Here is a 24164-nt window from a genome sequence, read left to right as displayed (position 1 = left end):
CTCATCACCATCGCTTTTCCATTGGATTACAGATGGATCCATCCCAATCGTCTGATCTCATTTCGTTAGAATATAATTGCTTCCCGATCAAGAACACTAGCTGGAACCCATTATGAAGAGGTCGGCCGTTGCATGCGTCCCACGTGTGTCCTTTGATTGATGCTGAATCCTGATCATCCATCCACTCACCCTCCTTCTTCTCTTAAGGGCATTTCCGTTATTAAGAAAATTTCCAGCCGGTAACCGAAAAGAGAAAAAAAAAAAAAAGAGAGAGGATATGAATGTCATTATATCAAAGACGTCATTCTCCCCGCGTTTTTTCCTCTCGCTCTCTTTCTCCCCTTCTATTTTTACTACCAAATCAAATTGAAAAAGAGTTCTCTCTCTTCTTGGCTTCTTGCTACAGCTGTGAAGCTTATAGATAGTTAAGCTCTTCCTTAGGGTTTTCTACTCTGATAAATTTTCTTTTATCTGGTTGTTGAAGACTTACTTGTCCATTCAGCAGAAGAGCATTTGCTCGAAGACTCGGGGGAGTTTTGATTTGTGTTCTGATTCCGAAATTCGTCTTCTATGCAAATGATTTCAGAGGCGAAACCATCTTTTCTTTCCAGCTTCGATTCATAGGTCGCGTAGGAGAGAAATGCCATGCTGAAAGGTTAGGGTTTCTAGAATTCATTGATTTTTTTTTAGTCATTGTGCATTTTCTGTAATGGTTCTATGTGCTTTTCGCTATTCGGGCATCGTTGTTGTAGTGGAATGTAGATTATGGGTAGAGACATTTCGACTGTATAGTTTTATTGGGAGTATAATGGCGAAATCGTGTGAAAGGCCTTATCGGATCGGTGCATTTGGATTGAATAGGGGTTCGATACGGACGGTGCATTTTGGATGCACTAGGGCTTTGATACGAAGTTCTTAGGAATGTCGAGACGTAGATAAACATGAGCCGGACGGAAATTTCGAGAATGAGGCCTCCCCTGGTTCCTCTTGCAACTCTTATCGGTCGCGAGCTCAGGAACAGTGACAAGACTGAGAAACCTAGTATTAGATATGGGCAGGCTGCTTTGGCGAAGAAAGGGGAGGACTATTTTCTAATAAAGCCCGATTGCCAGAGGATTCCGGGAAATCCGGCGTCGTCCTTTTCTGTCTTTGCGGTACTCTCTTCGTAATTCCTTTTTTTTGCCATTATGGAATTTCGTTTAGTTTGTGATTGTCCTAAACGTATCCGTATGGAAGAAATTAACTCAGGGCTCGTTGGCAGATTTTTGATGGGCACAACGGCATATCGGCAGCTATATTTGCTAAGGAGAATCTATTGAATCATGTCATGAGTGCGATTCCTCAGGGCATTTCTAGGGAAGAGTGGCTTCAAGCTCTCCCACGGGCATTGGTTGCAGGTTTCGTCAAGACTGACATAGAATTTCAGCGGAAAGGCAAGCATCGCTTTCCTTCTTTTTATGCGATATTGTCATTTTCTTTTATACATTTAGCGCTTTTGTGATTAATATGTTGGTATCGTTTGATAACAGGAGAAACATCAGGGACAACAGTCACCTTTGTTGTAATTGATGGGTGGACTGTGACAGTTGCTTCTGTCGGAGATTCTCGATGCATATTGGATACGCAGGGAGGTGTAGTTTCTCTTTTGACAGTTGATCACAGGCTAGAAGAGAACGCAGAAGAGAGGGAACGTGTCACCAAAAGTGGGGGTGAGGTGGGAAGGCTTAATGTTTATGGCGGAACTGAGGTGAACAGAAAGTGAAAACTCTAACATGTTTACTCACAATTTTCATGGTTGGAAGATTTATTAGTATAATATATCTGTTCTACGTCCCTAGGAGTATTATAACTTATTATACCATTGATAGGTGGGCCCTCTCCGGTGCTGGCCTGGTGGTTTATGCCTTTCAAGATCCATTGGTGACACGGATGTTGGAGAGTTCATCGTCCCTATACCGCATGTTAAGCAAGTGAAGGTGAGCTCTTTGGGTAAAGCATAGTGATCTTTTTATTTTCCCCCTCAAATGGTTTGTTCCAATAATTGGTGTCAAATTCTTAATTTTGGAATCTATCTTTTGGTGGTTTAGCTTTCAAATGCTGGGGGAAGATTAATAATTGCTTCTGATGGAATCTGGGATGCCTTGTCATCTGAAATGGCTGCTAAATCTTGCCGGGGATTACCTGCAGAGCTTGCTGCAAAGCTGGTTGTAAAGGTGATGCCAATTCCTTTCCCATTCTCCATTCTTGATTTGTGGTTCAAATATTTGTTCTTTTGTTCTATTTTTCATGACATGTATTTGCTTGTTCATTCAGGAAGCCCTGAGGTCAAGGGGTCTGAAAGATGATACAACCTGCCTTGTGGTCGACATCATTCCACCTGAACATTCTGTGTTGCCATCAACCCCAAGGAAGAAACAAAATGTGATCAGTTCATTTATTTTTGGAAAGAGATCTCAGAACTCGATCAATAAATTGACAAACAAGCTTTCCTCGGTTGGAGTTGTTGAGGAGCTGTTTGAAGAAGGTTCTGCAATGCTTTCTGAAAGGTATGCCCTTTTCTTTTGATGTTCAATTTTCATCAAATGGTAATTAGATTAATTTTGTTGATGGTAAGTCTGCACAAAGTATCATTTATTTTGGATATCCTGTAATTATCTTATACTTTATGTGCTAAATTTCATATTTAATGTATCACAGAAAAGAAGGCATTTCTTTTACTGTATCATGAGACATGAATACTGTTTCCCTTCTTGAGTATGAACAACATTCTTCTAGAGGGTTTAATCATCACTAATAGAATGTCTAACTGTGTTTGTACTCCTTGCTTCTGCACATTGCTTTAAGGGAGGTCTTTGCTTTTCTTTATGTTGTTATTATATTCTACTGGAAGTTTTTTTTTTTTTTTTTGCATATAAGTTTTCATCTTTGTAAATTTGCTGGAGAGCTCATGAATCATGACCTTTACAATCGGAAAAGTTATCAGATGTCTTTCATTGAATTTATAGGGGGGAGAGTGGACCATATCAGCTCTTATTCTAACAATTATATGACCATTTTTATTTTACTTACTTATTTTCTTCTAGTTTTTGGGGGATGCTACATAGGATCTGGGTCTATCATCAAGCATTATTAGTCATGTTCATTGTGATAAGGGTATTTTGGTCTTTCTGATAAGAAAGTTGAAACATTTATCAAAATTTGGTTCTCCACCTTGACTACCCTAGTAGGCTCCATATACAGTGAAAATATAGGTTTCCTCTGAAGTATCCTTATTGATTTTGCTTCAAAATGTGGTGCTTTTGCCAATTTGCTGATACAATTTATGGGGAGGTTCTAGCATCAACAGAAAGTATCGAACAGTTTCTCTTCTATTTACATCTTTTGAGGGGAGGGCAGAGGAAAAAGTGAAACTCTCATTGTGGTCTATAGCCTAGCAAAGCATGTTTTTAGATTGTTAATCTTTGCATCATTTAAGTTGGTCTTTGCAATGGAGTTAGATCAGTGTAGTTAAAGCAATCTAGGTGTTGAGTTTGTTGACTAGGTGTTTATGGATGCATCTCACCTAGGAGATAACTAGGCAGGCAGTATTGAAATACACATTTTATTGGGGGCAAATAGGTATTTTTGCTTCTTTTTATATATTGATACGAGCCTGTGATTCTGTAGTTGATTTTTGTGTTGATATGTGTGTATGCAGACCTTAAGTTGGGGATCCAAACCCTTGTTTATGTTTGCATTACTTTGTACTAGGGAATTCAAAATCTTTCTTTTTCTCCAGAAATAGATATGCCATACTTGTCATTTAATCATTTGGTGATTAAGTTTCTAGTATAATAGTTTACAGGTCACATATTGATAACCCAGTAGCTGAGATGGTCACTCAGCATCCCTCCGAGTATGGAGGTGCAGGATTAAACCCTTGTTACTTTAGGCTCTCCGTGGAAAGGTCAGTGGACCTCATGTATACCCTGTTCTGTCCCCAGTCACCACCCTTAATCCCCTGTAATGTGTAATATGTAATACCCCCTAAAAAGAAAAGGTTTACAGGGAACATATAATTACATAATGTCTATATGTAAGTTTTTATAGATTATACATTATATGTAGTACATTCTTTTTGTTGTCTAGCATCTACCTGATTTTCCAGGCCAAAATGTCCAAGTGGTGCCTGGCCACCATAAATTCGGTTGGTTAGATGTACTTTCCATTGAACTGTTTTGTTGTTATGTGGTTGATCCATTGTACTTGAGCAGCAATTTTATGAGGTCTGGGAGCTAGGAATTGCAAGAATTTGAAAACAAGGACCAGAATGTCTAGAGGCTGCTAGAACTTATCATGGTTAGGATTTCTTGTTTGGCACTGTATAGTTATAGTGAGGAATTCAAAGTAATCTCTATGGTTGATCTACAAAGTGGCTGGCTGACTGGTAAGTAGCTGAGTAGGGAAAAATAAAATTAAAGTTTGATGGTTTCTACTTGTGCAACCCAGGTACTTTGTTCATAGGGGGAGCAATTAAAGAAATGGCAATAGATAAATTATTCTAAGCTTTTGGTGACAGGTTGGTTTTGGTTCCTTGAAAGTGGAGCTATTGGCTTTAAGGGCCTCAAATTTGCTGCATCAACATGCTAGACAGGAATACAAGTGGAGGGAGTATCCATCAAAAATAGAAGTGGAGGGAAAATGCTAAGTTGTATAAATTGCTTGAAATTGAGGGAAGATGTCCCTTCTCTGGGAATTTTTGTAAGGTATGCTGGAGCTTTAGAGGGTGTTTTGCACGTCTTTTCCGTTGATCTTTTGGTCTGTGAAACTGAAAAGATAAAAAATGGTCTTTTAGCGTTTGGTTTCTTGTAGCTGAGAAGACCTAGAGATGAGCATGTCGTAAGATCAAATTAGCCAAAAATCAGGAAAGCTTCAAATGAAGCTTTTGGTCTTTCTGTGCTTTAAATAGCCTTCAATATGTTTTTAACAGCCCAGTGAACCAAGATGCCTACCAAACAGTCTTGGTCTTTGAAGACAAGATCCCAAAAGCTCAGTGTCTTCTGGTCTGCTGGGCTGTTGAAAAATCTACTTAGAAAGACTTGCCAAACAACACCTTAGTGAACAACTTGAATTTCTCAATCAGGTCAGTTCCTAGACCAGAAAATGGATTGGCAGATGCCCTATCAGGAGCAGGAGTTATGAGAGGAAACTTATGTTAGGATAACTGGGGATGGTGATTCAATGTAAAAAGTAGTGGTTAAAGAAGCTAAGTGGAATGCTTGGCTCTCTGCTGAATTCTTTGTATAATATCATCTGTCCTGCCTGGTTCTCTTTTTCATTAATAAATAAACGGCTTACTGTTTCTTTTAGAAAACCAAGGTCGATCTGCTACCACTTAGCCAGATTCCTTTCCTACAGAAATTTATCTTCAGTGTCTCAACTGAAAAACCCACATAACTGGGTTTCTTTTGGTTCCTCCTTGAACATGTGGTTTAGGTGATTTTATAGTATTTGGGTGGAGATTTGAGTTTTGATGCTAATGTTATAAATCTGTCTTTACTAACATCTCAAAAATGAGAATCATGTTGAATAGTCTTGTAAGTCTCTGGTCTATGATGTCTGTGAGGTTGGCTGTAGAATTATGAATTTGCAACATTATATTGCCAACTGAGAGTGTGTTAGGGTAAATTAGAAAACCTATTTTAATTTTTTTCCTTCACAGGTAAAGGTAAAAAATTTGTATTAATGGAGTATGAAGTGGTATAAAGCACTTACATGCATAAGATTTGAGAGAACGTACAAATATATCATTCAAGAAACAATATATGATAGTTGTTGCTTTTGATATTGTATGAAGACTATAGTTTATCTATAACTTAAAATTTCAAGGGAATTCATTCAAAGATGCTGGATGGCTATTTGGTAAGGGATTCTGTACCCTAGAGCTGTGATAAAAATCCCATTTTCACTGTTGACAGTTGAAGTGGTTGCTTATCAAGTGATTCTGTTGTTTCTGGACTCGCTATTTTGATTTTGTTTTTTGAAATGAAATTGTATTACATCAAAAAATTACTTGTATCTTGTATTTGTCATTGGTTAAAAGTGTACTGAATTAGTGATCATTGTCATAACTTAAAAGTGATAGAGATACAAACTCAAAAGCAGTGGATTTTGTCATGCAAATTGAAAATTATTTGAGGGGCATGTATCATACCTTCGTAGACAAATTTACAGAGCTGTTTATGACTTGAATCTCCACTTGTTTTGATCCATGTACACAACATGCCAGTCAATTAGATTCACACTTTAAAATCTTGATCAGGTAAGCATGAGAACCAGGTTGGAATCGGAGAGTGGCCTCTTCATGCAAGAAAACGCTGATGGTTAGGTCTGTCCATTACCCAGTCCCACCATCCAAGACCTCTTTTTGACCTTTTCGTTACGGAAGTCAAGAAAAGAACCTGAATTATTATGTGCAGCGATAACTTCCTAAAAGGAGCTTGCTACTTAATGGAGCAGTACCAGGGTCCCAGCCTATTCAATTAGGCCTAAATGACACATTAACATTGTATGATGTCATCCTTTATCCTTTATGCTCTCATATTGGATCCTTATTGACATTCAAAATCTATAAAATATAACAAATGTTTAGAGTTGGTGATTCATCGATTTGATTAGCTTTGTTTCTGTTAGAATTATTTTACTCTAATCACGTTTCTTTATATATTTACTTGGATATATGGTTTGTGTGTGTTTGTCTGTACTAGTACTAGATATTGATGCTTATAGCAATGGCGAGAGTGTGCCTGTATCTTCCCTCTTCCTGTTTGACTCACTGTGTGATTCATTCTCTGAAAGGGTTGGGAAATATATTATTGTTGATGTGGAATTGCCAACCTCACCGCCCCTCGTGGAATTGCAGGTTGGGTAAGGATTTCCCCCAGAAGACCAACTCTGGACAATTCAGATGTGCAATCTGCCAAGTTGATGAACCACCAACCGATGGTTCAGAAGTGCAATCTGCCAAATGTGCAAACTCGGGGTCTTTCTACTCACCCACATCAAAACCATGGGAAGGTCCCTTCCTTTGCACGAGTTGTAGGACTAAGATGGATGCCATGGAAGGAAAACGGCCGAGCCAACCAAAGTGACAACATAGCAATATTCCCACTAATCATTATACCATTACTTACATATGCACTTGCTATCTGGCAGTCTGGTCGTGTTTCTGAGAAAAGTATAGGAATTGTTCACTATAGAGCTGATCACTCAAGAGTCAAGAATGGAGGGTCGGTCGGGGTGTCATTCCTGGTGAAGATTTACGTGTAAGAAGGAAAGATAGAAAGATTGAATGGGTCCTATAGAAGTGAATTGTTGATTTGGGTTTATGATGGGAGGACTAACCAGTAACCACGGAAACAGCCATGCTTATCTCATAAATACATATTGGTGATTGTTTGGTTTCTAACATCTTGAATTTGTAAGTAACATTTGTGATGACAATTATCATTTTCTTAGTACAGGTGTTGTTATGTCAGTTTGTCTTTTTCTCAACTGGAGGGTTCGCTTGCCAGATTTGATGGTTGAAATTACTCGTCCTTAGCCTTCTACAGTGCGATTCTCATCATTCACCATGTGAGTACCAGAGGGAAAGGTTGCTTTTCTTGGCGATGCCACTTTATTTCTCTTTTTTATTATCCCCATGCACTGCTAGTCTGCTAGTGCCATATTATGTGTCTTTTGAAAAACGAAAGTTAAAGAAAAATATGAATTTGTTACTGTGGAAATGATGGATGAAATATTTGTTATGGATGGACTCGTGCACAACGAAAAAGTTTTAAAAACTGACCCGAAAACAGAACCGTTTTAGCTACTGGTTTTTGGGTCAGCGGTTTGATCATTTGTTCAGACGGTTTATATTAGAAAAGGCCAAATGGTATACGAGTCATGAGAAAGAGAGAAAGGAGGACTGGAGGAGTGGAGAAGAGTATTTTGTCGGCTGAGAAAGAAAGGAGAAAGGAAAGAAAGAGGGAAGGAGGGAAGAAGAAGGAAGAGGAGAATGATTCGACGCTCACCGGCGACGGCGATGGCAACAGCGATGATGAGATGGCGATGGTGACGGTGGTAATACAGTGCAGATGATAGATCTCATACAAGTTCTCAGATCTCAGATTTGAGATTGATTTTTCATTTTTTCTCAGATCTAGATCTGAGATTTGCAATTTTTTCTTCTTCTTCTTGGATATCAGATCTGAGTTTGTGTTTCAGATCTGCAATTTCTCAAATCGTGAACTGCTGCTCGGGTCAAATGAATCGACGGTTAGACCACCTGGATATCAGATCTGAGTTTGTGTTTCAGATCTGCAATTTCTCAAATCGTGAATTGCTGCTCGGGTCAAACGAATCGATGGTTGGACTGCCTGGGTCAGTGGTTTTCTGACTAAGTCAATAGTTTTTGATCCAAGAGCGGGTCAGGGGTGAAATGGAATCAATTGCTTGAACAGTTTTTGGGCCGAATGGTCCGACCATCCGGGTCAACGGCGGTTCAAAAACATTGACGAAAACCATGCAAAGCAAGTTTTTGTAAATAATCATAAAAATGCAGTCATTGCCAAACACCCCCTTTTGGTAAAAAAACTTTTTTTTTTTTTTCTTTTTTTAATGAACATTCTGGGACGGGAGTACTATACTCTAAAAAAGTAATAGTAGGTCAATAGGGCAATGGCTGACAAAGTGGATGTTGACATATCCATGGATAGTCAAATTCTGTAGGGCGAATCACGTGGTTACACTGGCATCGTTTCGGATTTATTTATTTTAGATGAAATATGATAAAGAGACCTTGTATAATTAATTGTCTTTGGGACTGTGAGGATGTGAATCGTCATCCAATCAAATAGCAGTTGTTAAATAAAGAAAGGGCTTTGTTTATTTGGGAACAAATTTTCTAGTGAGCTTTCGGAAATGGCACATGAATCTTGCACATGTGCAGCCAAGTTATATCATGGTTCTGAAAAATTGAGAAAGGTGCTATAATTGAGAAAACGTTTTAATGTATTTTTTAACAATACAACAAAGAAGAGGCTATCCTATTCCTAGGTCATTTTGTAAATAATATGACTTCATGAGTATTGATTGTGCCATTCATAAGTTAATGTACTTTTATTATTTATTTTATGTTTAATAGTGTGGTTATTATCGAGCAAAAAAAATTATGTCTGGAAGTTTCATTGGAACATGAGACACATCATGTAATTGTCAAGTCATCTTTACATCAACAAACCATGATAAACCAGGGTTAAGATACAATGTAGGGGATGTTTGTTTAAGTGTTTTTTATTTTTTTGAAAAACTGGTAAAAAACACCCATGCTTTGTAAATTGTATTTTTCTCGATGCATGAAACATCAAGTTTGACGTTTGCTACATCAGTGAGCTATTGCTCCCAATGACAATATGATGTAGCGCTGATATGTACCAAATAGATTACACATACAATAAAAACAGTGATGAAAATCAGCTTATCAAACAACATAAATGTGAAAAACGTTGCTTTATTGCCTACCTAAAAACAAAAACAATACCAAACAAATTAACATGCACCATCTTGGCGTGGGCTTTTTTTTTTTTTGGAAAATCAAGCCCCAAAAACGTCCATGTTACCAACCACCACCATAGTTATTATAAGGAGGTTTTGTTAATTTTGGAACAATGTTGTTATTAACTTATTATTGGTTCTAGGATCAGAATAATGTAGTTAGGAAAGCAAACAGATTGGATATATTTGAATTGGGGCATATCTGAATCCGATCAAATAGAAAATCCATATGATCCGATTTCAATCAGATGTTTGAAATGGATCATATTTTGTGATCTGATCCAATTCAAAACGCAACATGGGGATTCAAATCTGTTTAAAGCGGATCGAATTCAAATTTAGATCCAATCTTATTCTGATTCATTTGCATCCCTAAATGTAGCTGAATGCATAAGTTTGGGCTTTGGGTTGGGAAGTCCAAGCCGAACTGAAATTTTGCACAGTTTGGGCTTTGATTTTTAAGCTTTGGGTTGGGTTTAGGCTTGAAAACTTGGGCTGGGCTTGGGTTAAGGCCTCAGATGGTCCAAATCTGACCTAAGCCTAATCCAATCCAATCTCAACCTATTTGACCTATGCTGTATTCTTTCCATGTATATTATATATTAACTTTGTGTACTCTTTAGATTGTACATATTTAGAATATTTATATGTCTAATTTGGGTCCATGCTCATTTACAAGTAGACATGTTCATGGGCTGGGCTTGGGCTTTGGCCCAAAGCCCAATGGATGAGCATATACAAAAATACATATTATGTATTGATGCTATTCGAGCTAAGGCAGGCAGAAGCAAATAAGAGGTCTTTCTGAGCTGGATGAGGCCGAGCTTTGTGACGAACTGTGTTGGATGAGCTGTGATGGACAAAGTGAGCAAAATGGGGTGATGAAAATCGACGACCTGTCCCTGAGGTGGTTTCACAGGGAGGAGGAATCTAATGCTCAAGTCAATAAGGCAGAGAGATAAGTCAGGTGAAGCTGTTTGGGACGAATTGGTCTTAGCTGAGTAGGGTTGAAGAGTAAAACAGAGGGTAAGAGAGCTAGAATGCTAAGATTTATGTTTGCTACGTTGGCTCTAAGGTGGAATTGGGCTTGTGTCAGAATCTCTTGCCACGTTGGCTCTAAGGTGGTAGGCCAACCAGACTGGGGTAGGACCCTATCATGTATATTACATATAATGTATCGGTTTGTAGAGTATATTTATAATATATGAATATCTTTTTTATATATAAAATAAAAATATGGGCAATTTTATTAAATTACCCTTAATGTTTTACGTGTTTAATGGATTCCTTACTGTTACCTTAAATGTTAACATCCGTTAATATTCCGTGAAAACTTACACATGTGATATGTATATTTTTTTAAAACTCAATTTTACCCTCGCCCTCTTCTTCCTTTCAACAACGGCAAATCGAACTAGCTCGATCCTTAACCGGCGGCGTAGCCCCTCCACCTTCTCTTTCTCGCCTTCTTCCCCTTCATTTTCTCTCCCTGTCTCCCCTGTTTCATCACCGCCCTGCAACGACAGATCCCTCTCTCCCCTGTTTCTCCTAGCTCAGGGCACAAGTTGTCGGAGTTATGACAATCGAAGGACTATCGGAAGCCTGACGAACTCCTGAAGACGTGTTTCTCCAACAGGTCGGAATCACCATTTGCTTCGTTATTCATTTTTCATTATCGATGATCTACTTTTGGGGATTCGATTTATAGCCTTCCCTTCCCTGTTTTATTAAGCTTTCTGCTACTGTTTCTCTCTCGTTCTCGCCGATTGCCTGCGTCCACCGCTGCCAGTTTCTTCCACTGTCAATCATCTGCGCTGCCAGTCAAGGAGCACATATCCACAATAAAACCTCTGCTGGAGTAAATTGATTGTTCGATGATCAGGAAATTTGGGTTGAAATTGGAGAAAGCGATAGTGATAGGGACATAATGCTTCTGCAACTGGAACAAGAAAGCCTTGATGTCTACAGGAGGAAGGCAAATAAAGCTAACAATTGTTCTTTTGTGGTGAACATTGTTGCAGTAAATAGAATAAGAGGAGAAAAGGAAGAAAGTTCCGGTTTATAGGGTTTCGTTCTTTTCTTTATTCGGTTGTTTCTGTCATGGCTGCCTTGGAAATGGCAGGCATTCCTTCAATTTCAGAGACGAGGTGGCTCTCTCTCTCTCTTCCCTTTTGTCTGTTATAGTATTTCACCACCGTCACGGAAATCACCGTAGCTGCCGCCACCACCACCATGGGTTGGGTATTGTAGGAGGGAGGGCAGCTCTATCATGAAACAAAGGTGTATGTCTGGTTATGTTCATCTACTTCCCATCTATCTTGACCAGGAAGAGAGGGGGTGGCTATTGCGGAAGCCCGACTTTCCGAAATGTCTCTTTTTGGTTTTGTTCATTCACCGCGGTATGAAATCATGAAGAAGCTGGACTGCGATGTTGAGAGCGTTTAGTCTTTGTAGAGGAACTGTACATGCTGCAGAGGGATCCGGAGCTTCAAATTTGATTTAAGGCAAAAACGGACATTTCAGCCCTTCCATTATTATTTTAATGGTAATGATAATTTTTCAAAACAGTAGAGATAGTTTAAAAAAATTGCCCTAAAAATATTAATGTTTCTATTAAACTTTACGAATCCAACCCAAGCCCAATTTAAATTGTGTTGTGTTGACCTTGGACATGAACCAATCCACCCAAGTTGTACATATAGAAATTAAAAAATATTATACATATCATATTATATAAAATATAATTAATTTTAGATTCCTTAAGGGATTTTGTTGTGTTTTTGAAAAATTTTGGGATTTTGTTGGGTGATATTCTGATCGAGGATTTTAGATTCCTTAAGGCCATGTTTGGTTGCAATATGATGCAAAACCATGGAAGTGCAAATGATTTCAATATAAATTATGATTTGTTTTTATTTTAAAATTATTGAAGTAACGTTAGAGTTGAAGAAGAATTAAATAAAACCCAAAACAAAATTAAACCAGAATTAGAATTATTTTCATTTTATCTCCTAAGCATTTGTACTAGTGCAAACAAAATTGCACTGTAACCAAATAAAGCCTAAGACTCAATTTGGGAATAGTGCAAATAGAAAGATACAAAATACAAATACATAGAAAATAATATAAATTAGAAGGTTTTGAACTCTACATATTTGTATTTCTTCCAAACTGAGCTTTAGGCCGCATTTTGTAAGATATAAAAAGCGAATGCATATTTATTCTAATGGCTCAATTTGGAAAGAGTATAAATACAAATATGTAGAGTGCAAAACTTTATATTTTATATTATTTTTTATGTATTTACACTGTACATAGGGGCGGAGCAAGGGGTGGTGGAGGGGAGCCAAAATTCCCACAAAACCCATTTAAATTCTACTTATATTTTAACCCCCTTATCCATGTTTCTTAGCTTTTGACCCCCTATTCATGTTTTGTAAGTTTTGACCCCCCTAACAAAAAAATTGTAATTCTGCCACTGTACATATTTGTATGCCCATTGTACGGAACACTGCGTATTCATTCACTCGTGTTGATGACGTAATCTGATACACACGCTTATGTTCGCAGACAAAACAGATCCCGACGCTTGTATTAAATACAACGTTCTCATGATTCTGCGATTCTCCCAACTCCCAAGTCCCAACATGAGTTGAGTTGATATCCAGCTTCAAAAGGAGAACTCGCTCGTTTTCGTATATACAAATCACGACAACAACCAGCTAGGTACTGGAGTGTGGAAATCTGGAACCTTCTCCCGCTTCAACTCTTAACGACTCCCAAAGGGCAGGCCACAATTAATCTTAACTGACGCCCAGCAATCTGGTTTCTTTCTTTGTCGAGTTTCTTTCCGCCATTACCACTTCTCATCTTAATTATCAGGAATCAGGATCACCAGTCGTCGTCGTTATGTATCGTCACCATCACCATCGTATATAAGAAAACAATATCATCAACCAAATACCGTTCCTCGTCCTCTCCTTCTCTACCGCCGGTGAAAAATGTCAGCTCGGCAGGTAGAATCCGATGATGCTGGCTGTTCGTCTTACTACTCAGTCCTCGGCATATGTAGCAATGCCTCCGCTACTGAAATTCGCACTGCTTATCGGAAGCTCGCTTTGGTTAGTGATCTTTTCATTTGTTTTATTTACCCTGTAGGTCTCTGCACCATAATTTAGTGCCTGATTTCTTCATTTTTTATTTATTTTTATGCTTTTATCCCCATTGAAATTCTTCTGATGGTGATGGTGGTGGTGATAGAAATGGCATCCAGATAAGTGGATGAGAAATCCCAAGGTCGCTGGAGAAGCCCAATACCGTTTCCAGAAAATCCAAGAAGCTTATTCTGGTAATACAACCAAAGAATACTTAATTTGGACACAGGTTGATTTCTGATCTTCTCGGCTTCAATTTCAAGGGCATATTTTCTGCAGTTTTGTCAGATAAAGGGAAGAGGTCAATGTACGACGCTGAATTGGTTCATCTCTTCCAAGATGAAGACGATGTCAGTATTTTTTTTTAATCCCTTCCCTTGCATTTTGTCAATTTTGCTTGTTTGCAGAACTTCTGAATTCTTTGAAACAGGGATTTTCGGATTTTATGCAAGAATTACTGTCGATGGTGGAGAAAGCAAGGCCCCAGGTACTTATTTTGTAAAACCCTTTTGATTTATTTAATCTGGTTTTATTTCTAACAAAGAAGAAACTCGACTGATGATCTTAATTTTGAGGGAATTAAATAGGGTGAAAGTTTGGAGGAGCTTCAAAAGATGTTGGTAGAAATGGCGAGAGAAGAAGGTATTACGTACGGGATCGACGGTGAAGCTGATCGCCATGCCCATGATAGGAAAAGGACACGTGTCTCACGTTCATAACTCTTCCAATACTTTTTTATTTTTGGAAAACAAATAATTATCAATAGCATGTAGTTTTTGCAGGTTCATTTCTGTGTCATCATTTTGTTTGTTGATTCAAAGGTTTTGAATCCTGATTCCTGAATGAATGGAAATTAATCTGTTTTTTTTTTTTTATTTGGTCTTCTCTCACCTCTGTGTCTCTCGCATAATTAATGGAATTATGTATGCACTAAAATAAGAAATGCCCATTCCAAATGCAGCTTAACATTCAATAAGATGGTTAATTATGTATGCACTAAAATATATAGGAAAATTTTCAATGCAAGCCACTTATTCTACAACCAAACAGGCTCGTCTTTTGAAACTTTGGAAGAACAACCATTAAGTTGAATTTTGGAACAAGATGGGCAAGGCAACCATGGGGATGCAAATGACTCGAGAAGTTCAGGACAAAGTACAGAATGTTTGAAATATTGGGCCACTAGGCCCTGATGCACAGGCCCCGGTAAAGGAAGGGCGTTCTGCAGCCTGCATGTGCCTGGTCCGGTTCTGACAGGAAAACTTGAGCTCGAGTTCAAAGAAAACAGGCTCACTATGGGCCTTTCTCGGAGTTTCCATTCACTAGTTATTCATGCCTAAGGTTACGTTTGTTTTCGGTGGAAAATACACAGTTAATGAGTTTAAAATTTTAGTGGATTGTTAGGAGCATTTTTGATGTGATAATCGATGTTATCGATCTATTATTTACATCAATTATCGATAGAAAAGTCAATCAATGGGAAGGTTTACATCGATTTCCAATATACACCTTACACTAAAAACAACCGCATGAAAATATGGATCAGTTGTGAAATTTTACATCAATCCGTATTTACACGTGCAAAACAAACACAGCCTAAAACATCATTTTACAAAATATCAACTAGTTGTTATTACAAAATATTCCAGATTATTTCTCAAATACAGCAATATCACTAAATTATAGGGAGGGATTATTGCAGAGCAGTGTAAACCATATCAACCAACTACACTCTATAAAAAGCGAAACAGATCAGTTGTGTATTTGCACTGTACATATTTGTATTTGCACTCTTTTCAAACTAAGCCTAAAAGAGTATTTGAATTTGATACAGTGGTGTTGTGTTATCATTGCATTTTAGGTTGATAAATATAAATTATGAATACTATTGTTACATTATATATGACTAGTAAACATATACGTGCATTTGCATCTGACAGTATCTCCAAAACAAAACTATTTATAATTCATGGACGATTTTTGAACAGTTATCATAAGTGGACAGTTTCTTAACTGTTATAAGTGTATAGTTTTTGAACAGTTATAAGTAAGCAGTTTATTAACTCTTATAAGTGGGCAGTTTTTGGAGTGAGAATAAAAGACATATATACTCTTTTTTATGCTCGTTGTATATTACTTAGATAAGGGGTAAAAATGTCTAATAAAAAGTCTAGAAAATGAGGTTATTCACTCTTTTATTAATAATATAGATTATCATTTCAATTAAAAAAATACATGTATAAATATCAAATTTGATATTTTTAAATAAAAGTATCAATTTATATTTATCAACTCAAAACATTTCAGTGAGAAAATTCTTTTCCACAAATTTATATTGATCAAGACAAGACCCAATGACAATACAACACAAATGCACCAAACACCCCTTAATTTTATGTTGTTTTGTTAGCATGTTGGATACAACAATAATATGACTGATTTCATAATCTTCTAATTACGAGTGCGGCCCACCAAACCCGGATGGCCCATCTACCTATAATATAATTAAGAAATCAGAGTCATGATCATGACAACTTTTCTAGAAGAATTCCTACTTTCAAAAATCACAATAAAGAAAACTGTACATAATTTGTTCCATTGCATGTGACCTCTTCTATCTTCTAGTTCCTTAAGGCATTCGATTTATTCGGTTAAAAACTTAACCGAATTAATCGAAATTTTAAAACTTGAAATAAAAAAATGAAAAATGAAATCGAAACTGAATTACAAGAAAACTGAAATAACTAAAATTAAAAATTTTGGTTAAAAACAGAATTTAATTAATATATAAAATATTATATATTATAACTTATAATGTATATTATAATATATATTATGAAATTAAATTTCATTATAATACATTATATATAATATATTAATATATAAATATATAGCATATTATATATTAAATGTTATATATTATATAATGAATTTTAGTTAATTCGGTTTTTTAGTTAACCGAATTTATAACTCTGAAAAATCAAAATTCTTAAAAACCGAATTAACCGAATCGAATTACCCAAAAACCAAAACAACCAAAACCGAAATTTTCAGTTCGGTATTTCAGTTTTAACCGAATAATACTCACCCCTAGTTGCAGTGCAAATTTACTTGCACTAGTACAAATGCATGGGAGTGTAAATGTATAAAATGCAAATTCTTGTTTAATTTTGTTTTGGATTTTATTTTATTCTGCTTCATGTTTTAATTTACTTCATGTACTGCAATCAAACAGAATAAGATAACACTTGAAACAAAAAATAGATCAGAATTTGCACTCAAATCATTTGCACTACCATGGTTTTGCATCAGTGCAAATTTATTTGCATTGAAACCAAACACAACCTGAGAGACAAGAAATATGGCTCTTCCCATTATTTGCATCAGTGCAAATTTATTTGGGAAAATCGTAATGATAGGGTTTTTAACAAAAGAAATGTGGTTCCTCCCATTATTATTGAGAGTGTGCGAAATTCCTGGAATGAGATCCAAATTAGTGAGAAAAGGAAAGTGATTGATTAGAGGAGAAGAGAAATTATTCCTATTAATTGGTCAAGTCCTAGATTTGAGGTCATTAAATTCAACTTTGATGCCTCTTGTATTAATGGGAACTGTTCGATAGCTTGTATAGCTAGAGACCATATAGGCCGAATATTGGACTTGAAGGCTTATAAATTAGGCATTTCTACTGTCAATGTGGCATATACAAAATTAATTTTATTTATGTAATTAGGGGTGAACACAAATAGAGTATTTTATAAGTTATTTAAGTTCTATTTGTGAAAAGCTTTATTCTCTTCAGTTTAATCAAGCTTCAAGTTTGAGTCTAGTATATAAGTTTGTTTGCTAATCGAGTTAAGTTCAAGTCAAGTTTGAGCCCAAACTCAAGCCTTGTGTTTTTTTTTTTTGCCAAGCCAAGCTTAAATAGCTAGATTTTCTGCTCGGTTCCACCTCTACTTGTCATGGATGTTCTTTATATCAACTCTACGTCGGCTTCTTTTTTAATTTTTATTTTTTTTGGGTCCAAGATTTCATCTACAGAAAAAAAAAAACATTCTAGAGTAATATAGTGTGTAATGTGTACCACTAAAAGTTTTTATAGATCAATCACAGGAATCAATACAGTAAATCATTCACTATATAGATGATTGATCTTGGACCCAGAACTTACTCTGAGCCCCCCTCCCCTCATTTGTTTGTTGATAAGTTACTTACTTAGGTAAAATGCTTTTACTCGGGTATGTGTTACTTGGGAAAGTGTTTTTCAAGTACATTCACCCATGTTCTTTTATTAAAAAAAAATTGTTAGTTGAATAGATGAGATAATTTTCTAAAAAACCCATAACTTTCATGTGTTGACAAGCGATTTTAGCGCCCCATAGTTTAGCCAATTTTCGCCCTTATGGACAATTGACTTATCCACTTGGGAGATAGGAAGACTTTCCCAAATAAGTTGTGCAACTTACCGTAAAACCTACACTTTCTGAAAAGTGAATACAGAAAAGCTGGTCAGCTTTCTTATTGAACTACGCATAAGGTTCACACTTCACACCCAACACACACTATGCTTCCATCTCAATCTATAAATACGTCTTCTTCAAATGCTCTTCATCTCCACCACCCGAATATTCACCCAATCTATTTAGATTGTTTAAAGCCCATTCTTCTCCTTCTTAATTCTCTAGTTCATTTTCTTTGCAAGGAAACATGGTCTGGCCCAACCCAAACCCATGTCGCAAGTCTTTTAGAACACTTATTAGTAAAGTTAGGTTAGGTTCGAGTTAGACTCTAAGCTGGGCTTAGGCTTAGACCAAAAAATTCAGCTTGACCTAAACTCCAATTGGGCTTGGTTGAGACCTGAATAGCTCAAGCCTGATCCAATCCAACTACATCATGTTTGGGTTAAGGTTCAAGCCCACTGAAATTTTAACAAATTTCGATCCTAACTTAACCCTCAACCCAGTTCAATCTACCCAATTTAGGCATTTTCTTTGCAGACCCTTATGCTGTGTTTGGTTTGAAGGAAAAAAAAAATAGAGAAAGGAAGGAAAAGGTAGAGAAACCTTTACAAACCTTGTAGAGGTTTCTCTTCTTTTCCCTACCTTTTCCTTTAAACCAAACATAGCATTAAGCTAATTCCATTAATCAATTTCGTATTATATCAGGTCTTTCAAGACAATTGAAGATAAAAAAAAAAAAATCATGAGGTAAATAGAATTTGACTATTCTCTGATAATTTATATGTCAAATTTGGCCAGCTTATGAGCTCCCCACTATCAAGATATCAGAAAAAAACTAGTTATCAGTCTTATGCAGTCAGATTTATTAAACCATATTAAATTCTTATCTCTTCATTCCCTTTCTCAATACCATTACAATGAGACAAAACACATTCATCACCGAGCGCAAAAAGTCTAGGTTACGTTCACAAAACTAAAAGCACGATTGTGATCTCTCACCTAATCCATCGTATTTTGGCCATCTCCTGGCAATAATTTATTCCATGATTATTAAATAGACCAATACAAGATTTTTGTAGCAATCATTCTAATATTGAATACAGTCACAGGGAAACTGTTTTTGGATCAGGGTGGAATTGAGATTATGATAGAATTAATTTGATTGCCATTTCTACAGTTCTGTTCGAGAAATTTATCTTATCACATCATATAAGATAGTCACTTCAACTAGAAAAATGCATACATGAAATTGATAATTGGGGTTTATAAGTAGTTAGAAATTAATAACTAAAAAGAAAAAAAAAAACTTCTCAACGATTTGTATTAACCAACCCCAAACATTTTTATAGGTAAAAATGACAATAATATCTACCAATCAAGGCTGCATTTGGCATTTCTTATTTGAAGGATTTATCTCCTTTTTATAGTTAAAATGTCCTTATATATAAATACTAAATTTTTAACGATAAAAAAGAGAAATCCTTAAAATAAAAAATGTCAAATGCATAACAAGATGGAAAGGGTTATTGTCTATCAACATTCGAAAAGGATTAAAATAATCACTTATGTTCCAACCACGATGCGGACACAAATAGAATTTTTAGAGATTTGGTACTTGTCGGCAGCACATGAAAACTATTATCTGAGCACACAGAATCAATTTGTTGAAATTCTCCAAAAAGAAAAAAAATCAAGAAATGGCCTCGTTTCTATTAAGCCAACTGATAATTAATTGAGTAGATCCAAACATGTCGAGCAAAGAGATCTACTATTAGTTAGGTGCGGGTTCAAACCCAGATATCATGTCGAGCAGAGAGATCCAAGAGCAAAGGACAGCACACAAGGGCCCCGGTATTTATTCATTGTACGTCCACATGGTGGGATGATCTACTTCTCACATAAAGACGTGTCAATTATTATTGAAGACGTGTATTAGTGTATACAGATTGCGTGGAACTAAGTCTTTTCAAAAGATGTAAAACATTTGAGTGTCTTAATCAATTCCCTGATCATTATAAAATAGAAAAATTAAGAAAAATGAAAAAGATGAATATCAGACATACTAGTTAGTATACACTAATATCTATATTTGAGTATCGGATGATCATGTTTTAATCTTAGGTTGTTGTATGATAAGTAAATACAATTTTAATATATACGTAACATAAAATAAATTCAAATTGCTCATCTTTGGATATTGATCATTCTTGATGATGCACAATTCGACCGATCTTAACTGTCAACGATCTTGCCTCTGAGTTGAGTGGCAGGGGACCTGAAACGGAGGGAGTGAAGAAACTCCGGGGAGAACCCGGCGTAAGGGCTCCGAAGCTCAAGTTAGAGTCTTTCAAAGGCAAGATAAGCCAGATAGCGCAAAAGTTAGCATACCTTGTTCTTGGGGGGTAGGAGCCTTTTATAACCACCTCGCGCACTCACTTCCAGGCTTCTGTCAGATCGGGCATGATTATCTCTGAGCTCCTGCCAGTTCGGATGTCATTTCCTCTGACCGGACAGAACCGCCACTGCTCCTTTTGTCGGAGCCGTCTCTGCGGCTGGTAACGACGGTGGCAGGAGGCCGTTTGAAGTGCGGCTGTCAGGCGTCATATCCCAAATCAATCAGGTGCGCCACCCTTGGATACGGACGTCCTTGGTGTCAGGTACGTTTGGCCAGTCTGGTGTTTCGAAAGCGAAGTGCTGGAGTGGCGAGCGAGATGTCTTGAGTTCGGTTTGGGGAGTGTTCCGAGCTGCCATGGGCCAGCTCGGGTCACGGCTTTGTGAGGCTTAGGACCCGAGATAGTTCGGGCTCCTTACAGGGAGCTCGGGTTCTCAATAGGGAGCTCGGGTTCTTAATAGGGAGCTCGGACTCCCAGTAGGGAGTTCGGACTCCTAGTAGGGAGCTCGGGTTCTTGGTAGGGAGCTCAGGCTCCTAGTAGAGAATCCGGTCTGGTGGAGTTCGGGCTCAGTAGTGAGCTTGGACCGTTACTTTCGGTGCTCGTTTTGGACGCTCTGTTGCCCCGAGTTGCTTGCTTTTGCCACGTATCGGGTGGTTGCGAGATCGGGCCAAATTTCCCTTCATCAACTCTTATCTATTTGATCAAAATTTGTTTGTGAATATTATATGCTTCATGTTCATCAAGTATGATAAAGGAAAACATATTTGCAAAAACAGAAATTCAACAATGTATTAATTTCTAGCTTCAGTCTTTCAAACAACAAGAATAAAACTAGACAGCGAATCGAAGAACCTATGTTTCGGATCGGAATTTTACATTAAAAACAGTTCACGTTGGAGAAACTCTACAATCTTTTGTTTTTGACACATTGATAAACTTCCCCACATCTGAAAATGACTCTTTGGTTCGGCTGTTAATAGGTTACATTCAATTCAGAATATTCTTACATACCTACCATCTAATATTTCTTTTAAATAATGCACTACCAAAGAATGAAATTGTGTATACAGCAAACTTCACTCTTCATCTATAAATACTTGTAATGTTCTTTGCCACTCCATAATAGAAGCCCCCTACTTTTCTTAGTTCAGTGTTTTTTTTTTTTTTTTGTTTCTCGCAAGTTCTTTTCTTAGTCTAGTTGAATATGGGTGTTGTGATATATACCCAGGAGTTCACATGTGCTATCCCTCCGGCCAGGATGTTCAAGGCTTTGATCCTTGACTCACACAACCTGTGCCCCAAGCTCATGCCTCAATCAATAAAGAGCATCGACATTCTCGGAGATGGAGGGGTTGGAACCATCAAACAGACCAACTTCACTGAAGGTTTGTCTTATAAACTTCACTTGATTTACAGTTTAATGATACTGGACAAGTGTTTTTTTTTGGTATTTGGTGATACACCCGAATCCCCCATTAGGGCCGTTGAGTAGTGCAACACCACACTAATAACCCCACCGCCACCATCACCGAAGTTGGTGGCAGCAAGATTCGAATCCCTATCTCTATTAGAATTAATTAACCAACTAACGTACCAACTGAGCCACCCTTAGTTGGGGAGATATTGGACAAGAAAGGAGCATATAACTATATATATATATATTCTGTTTAATTTTGTCATCTGCAGCCAGTCCCTACAAATATGTGAAGCACCGAATAGATGCACTGGACAAAGAAAACTTCATCTGCAAGAACACTATGATAGAAGGTGATGCCTTAGGAGATAAGCTTACATCGGTTGTTTATGAAGTTAAATTTGAGGCATCGGCTGATGGAGGATGCATTTGTAAGATGTCAAGTGAGTACCATACTGTTGGTGATGCCCAATTCACAGAAGAGGATGTCAAGGCTGGCAAAGAAGGAGCTCTGGGTATGTACAAGGCCGTGGAAGCTTACCTCTTACAAAATCCTGACGCCTATGCTTAATCTGTTACTTTAATTTAATTGTTGGGTTACATATTCAGCACCCATGCCAGTCTTTTGTTCTTATTTTGTTGCGTCTTGTGTGTGTTTTTCCCTTTGCCTTCAGTCTTCTTTCTCTTTCTTTTAGAGGCAAAATTGCTTTGCCTTTGGCTTGGCGTGAATAATAAGTATTCTGTGTTATAGTGGAAAAACGAAGTTGTTATCAATTAATCAACAGGTGATCCTCGCCTCTTTCATTTATCAATGTTATATGTTACATTACCCAAGAGATCAAGAGGTGTGTATTTGGAATTCGGATTAGAGTGGAGCCCAGAGGTGTTGAATTCGGATCGGAAACCAAACAAACAACCAGTCCATAAAATTTGCAGAATTGAGTTTCTTGAATCCAATCAATCCAAGTCTAGCTAGTTAAATGCAAACTCAAGTAATTTAGTTTAGGGATTAATTATTTGGACTTACTGATGAGCACTTCTCTCACCTGTAATAAGTGTACATATGATGCCATGATTATGAGAAACAGTATAATCTCATAGATGGATATAGCGTCTTCATCTTCAAAATTGAGAACCAAAGATTAAAACTAAGGACTTGAGATAGTCTATTTTCATAGTTTGTTTGATTCAGACATGAATGAGAATAGAAATTGGAATAAACTGAAATGGGATTTCATTCCCAAACTAGATTTTAATTCCGCCCAATCAAATAATTGACCAATTCTAAACCCCTTTTCCCATGAACCGGATGGACTGGGCCCTAAATGTGTATATAGAGAACCACTGTCCAATGGAATGGATTGAACCGATTTGGAGGATGGTTGAAAGGAACTCATTTTTGGCTTCTACCTTAGTTGTCAGTATTTGTAGAAATAATGTGGTATAATCCGGAACCTGCTACATTTTTTTTTATGTGACTCATAAACTGCCTTAAATTTAACTTAATTAGAGGGTGCTACAGATGTATCATTCACCACATATCAGAACCCATGGTTTTTAAAACCAGATCAGATTAGACGGTTGGAACGAAAAAACTGGGAATTGATTCAACTGTTATTTCTCTCAAAACCGTCGATTTGGTCAATAAACTACTGATTCGAACAGTTGAATCGTTCAACAATTTGGCCACTCTTTTATTTTTTCGTCAGAACAGATTATTCATTCAATTCAAACGGTCGGACCATTCATCCCATAATCCAGACCTTGACCGGTTCTTTGTCCGAGTCGATTTTAAGAACCTTGTCCGAACCAATAAATTGCTACTACGTACGTACAATCATTCACTGTTGCTGCAAATATAGGACCTTGTCCGAACCAAACTTGACTAGTCATATATAGGACCTTGTTATTTGACAGCTTGGCCTCCTTGAGTTCTTAAATAATGATATTTGGCCACGATTTGCCACAGCTTTTTCTTAAGGGAAACAACCTTGATATTATTTGGTACTTGGTCACGGATGCACTGTTAGCAAGTGTGAATAATTCATATAACAGAATTTAGTTAATTGGTGTTACGTTCAAACTTCAAACATTTATTAATGCACTATATTCCATAGTATAGTATGAAAAATCCATCTCTTGGCGATTTAAACAAATAAAACGCATA

The 24164-nt window shown here is 37.0% G+C and overlaps 3 protein-coding genes across 7 annotated transcripts; all 3 read left to right on the top strand.

The window, feature by feature from the left end:
- Positions 1-289: 289 nt before the first annotated feature.
- On the top strand, positions 290-7766 carry LOC104598868 (putative protein phosphatase 2C 5). Of its 5 annotated transcripts, none has more exons than XM_010261130.3 (8): positions 359-655; positions 862-1154; positions 1262-1433; positions 1530-1747; positions 1869-1976; positions 2088-2213; positions 2314-2546; positions 6902-7766. In XM_010261130.3, exons 2-8 carry the CDS (start codon positions 942-944, stop codon positions 7128-7130), a joined length of 1299 nt encoding a protein of 432 aa, XP_010259432.1. In that variant the 5' UTR covers positions 359-655; positions 862-941; the 3' UTR covers positions 7131-7766. The 5 variants fall into 5 exon arrangements, with proteins under 5 accessions (XP_088755934.1, XP_010259435.1, XP_010259432.1 ...); XM_010261131.3 differs by having other exon boundaries at positions 364-655; positions 753-1154; XM_088899809.1 differs by lacking the exon at positions 6902-7766 and adding an exon at positions 6302-6650 and having other exon boundaries at positions 377-655.
- Positions 7767-10971: 3205 nt separating this feature from the next.
- LOC104598869 (uncharacterized) lies at positions 10972-14654 on the top strand. Its single transcript, XM_010261135.3, has 6 exons — positions 10972-12121; positions 13147-13697; positions 13837-13924; positions 14010-14080; positions 14161-14217; positions 14318-14654. Exons 2-6 carry the CDS (start codon positions 13578-13580, stop codon positions 14447-14449), a joined length of 468 nt encoding a protein of 155 aa, XP_010259437.1. The 5' UTR covers positions 10972-12121; positions 13147-13577; the 3' UTR covers positions 14450-14654.
- Positions 14655-21658: 7004 nt separating this feature from the next.
- LOC104598870 (major allergen Pru ar 1-like) lies at positions 21659-22809 on the top strand. Its single transcript, XM_010261136.3, has 2 exons — positions 21659-21968; positions 22270-22809. The coding sequence occupies exons 1-2, from the start codon at positions 21788-21790 to the stop codon at positions 22566-22568; spliced, it is 480 nt and encodes a 159-aa protein (XP_010259438.1). The 5' UTR covers positions 21659-21787; the 3' UTR covers positions 22569-22809.
- The last annotated feature ends 1355 nt before the right edge of the window (positions 22810-24164 follow it).

The sequence above is a fragment of the Nelumbo nucifera genome, chromosome 3, assembly GCF_055504915.1.
Source record: "Nelumbo nucifera cultivar China Antique chromosome 3, China Antique-T2T, whole genome shotgun sequence".
In the NCBI taxonomy this organism is placed as follows: Eukaryota; Viridiplantae; Streptophyta; class Magnoliopsida; order Proteales; family Nelumbonaceae; genus Nelumbo; species Nelumbo nucifera.
This window is presented reverse-complemented; position numbering and strand designations above follow the sequence as displayed.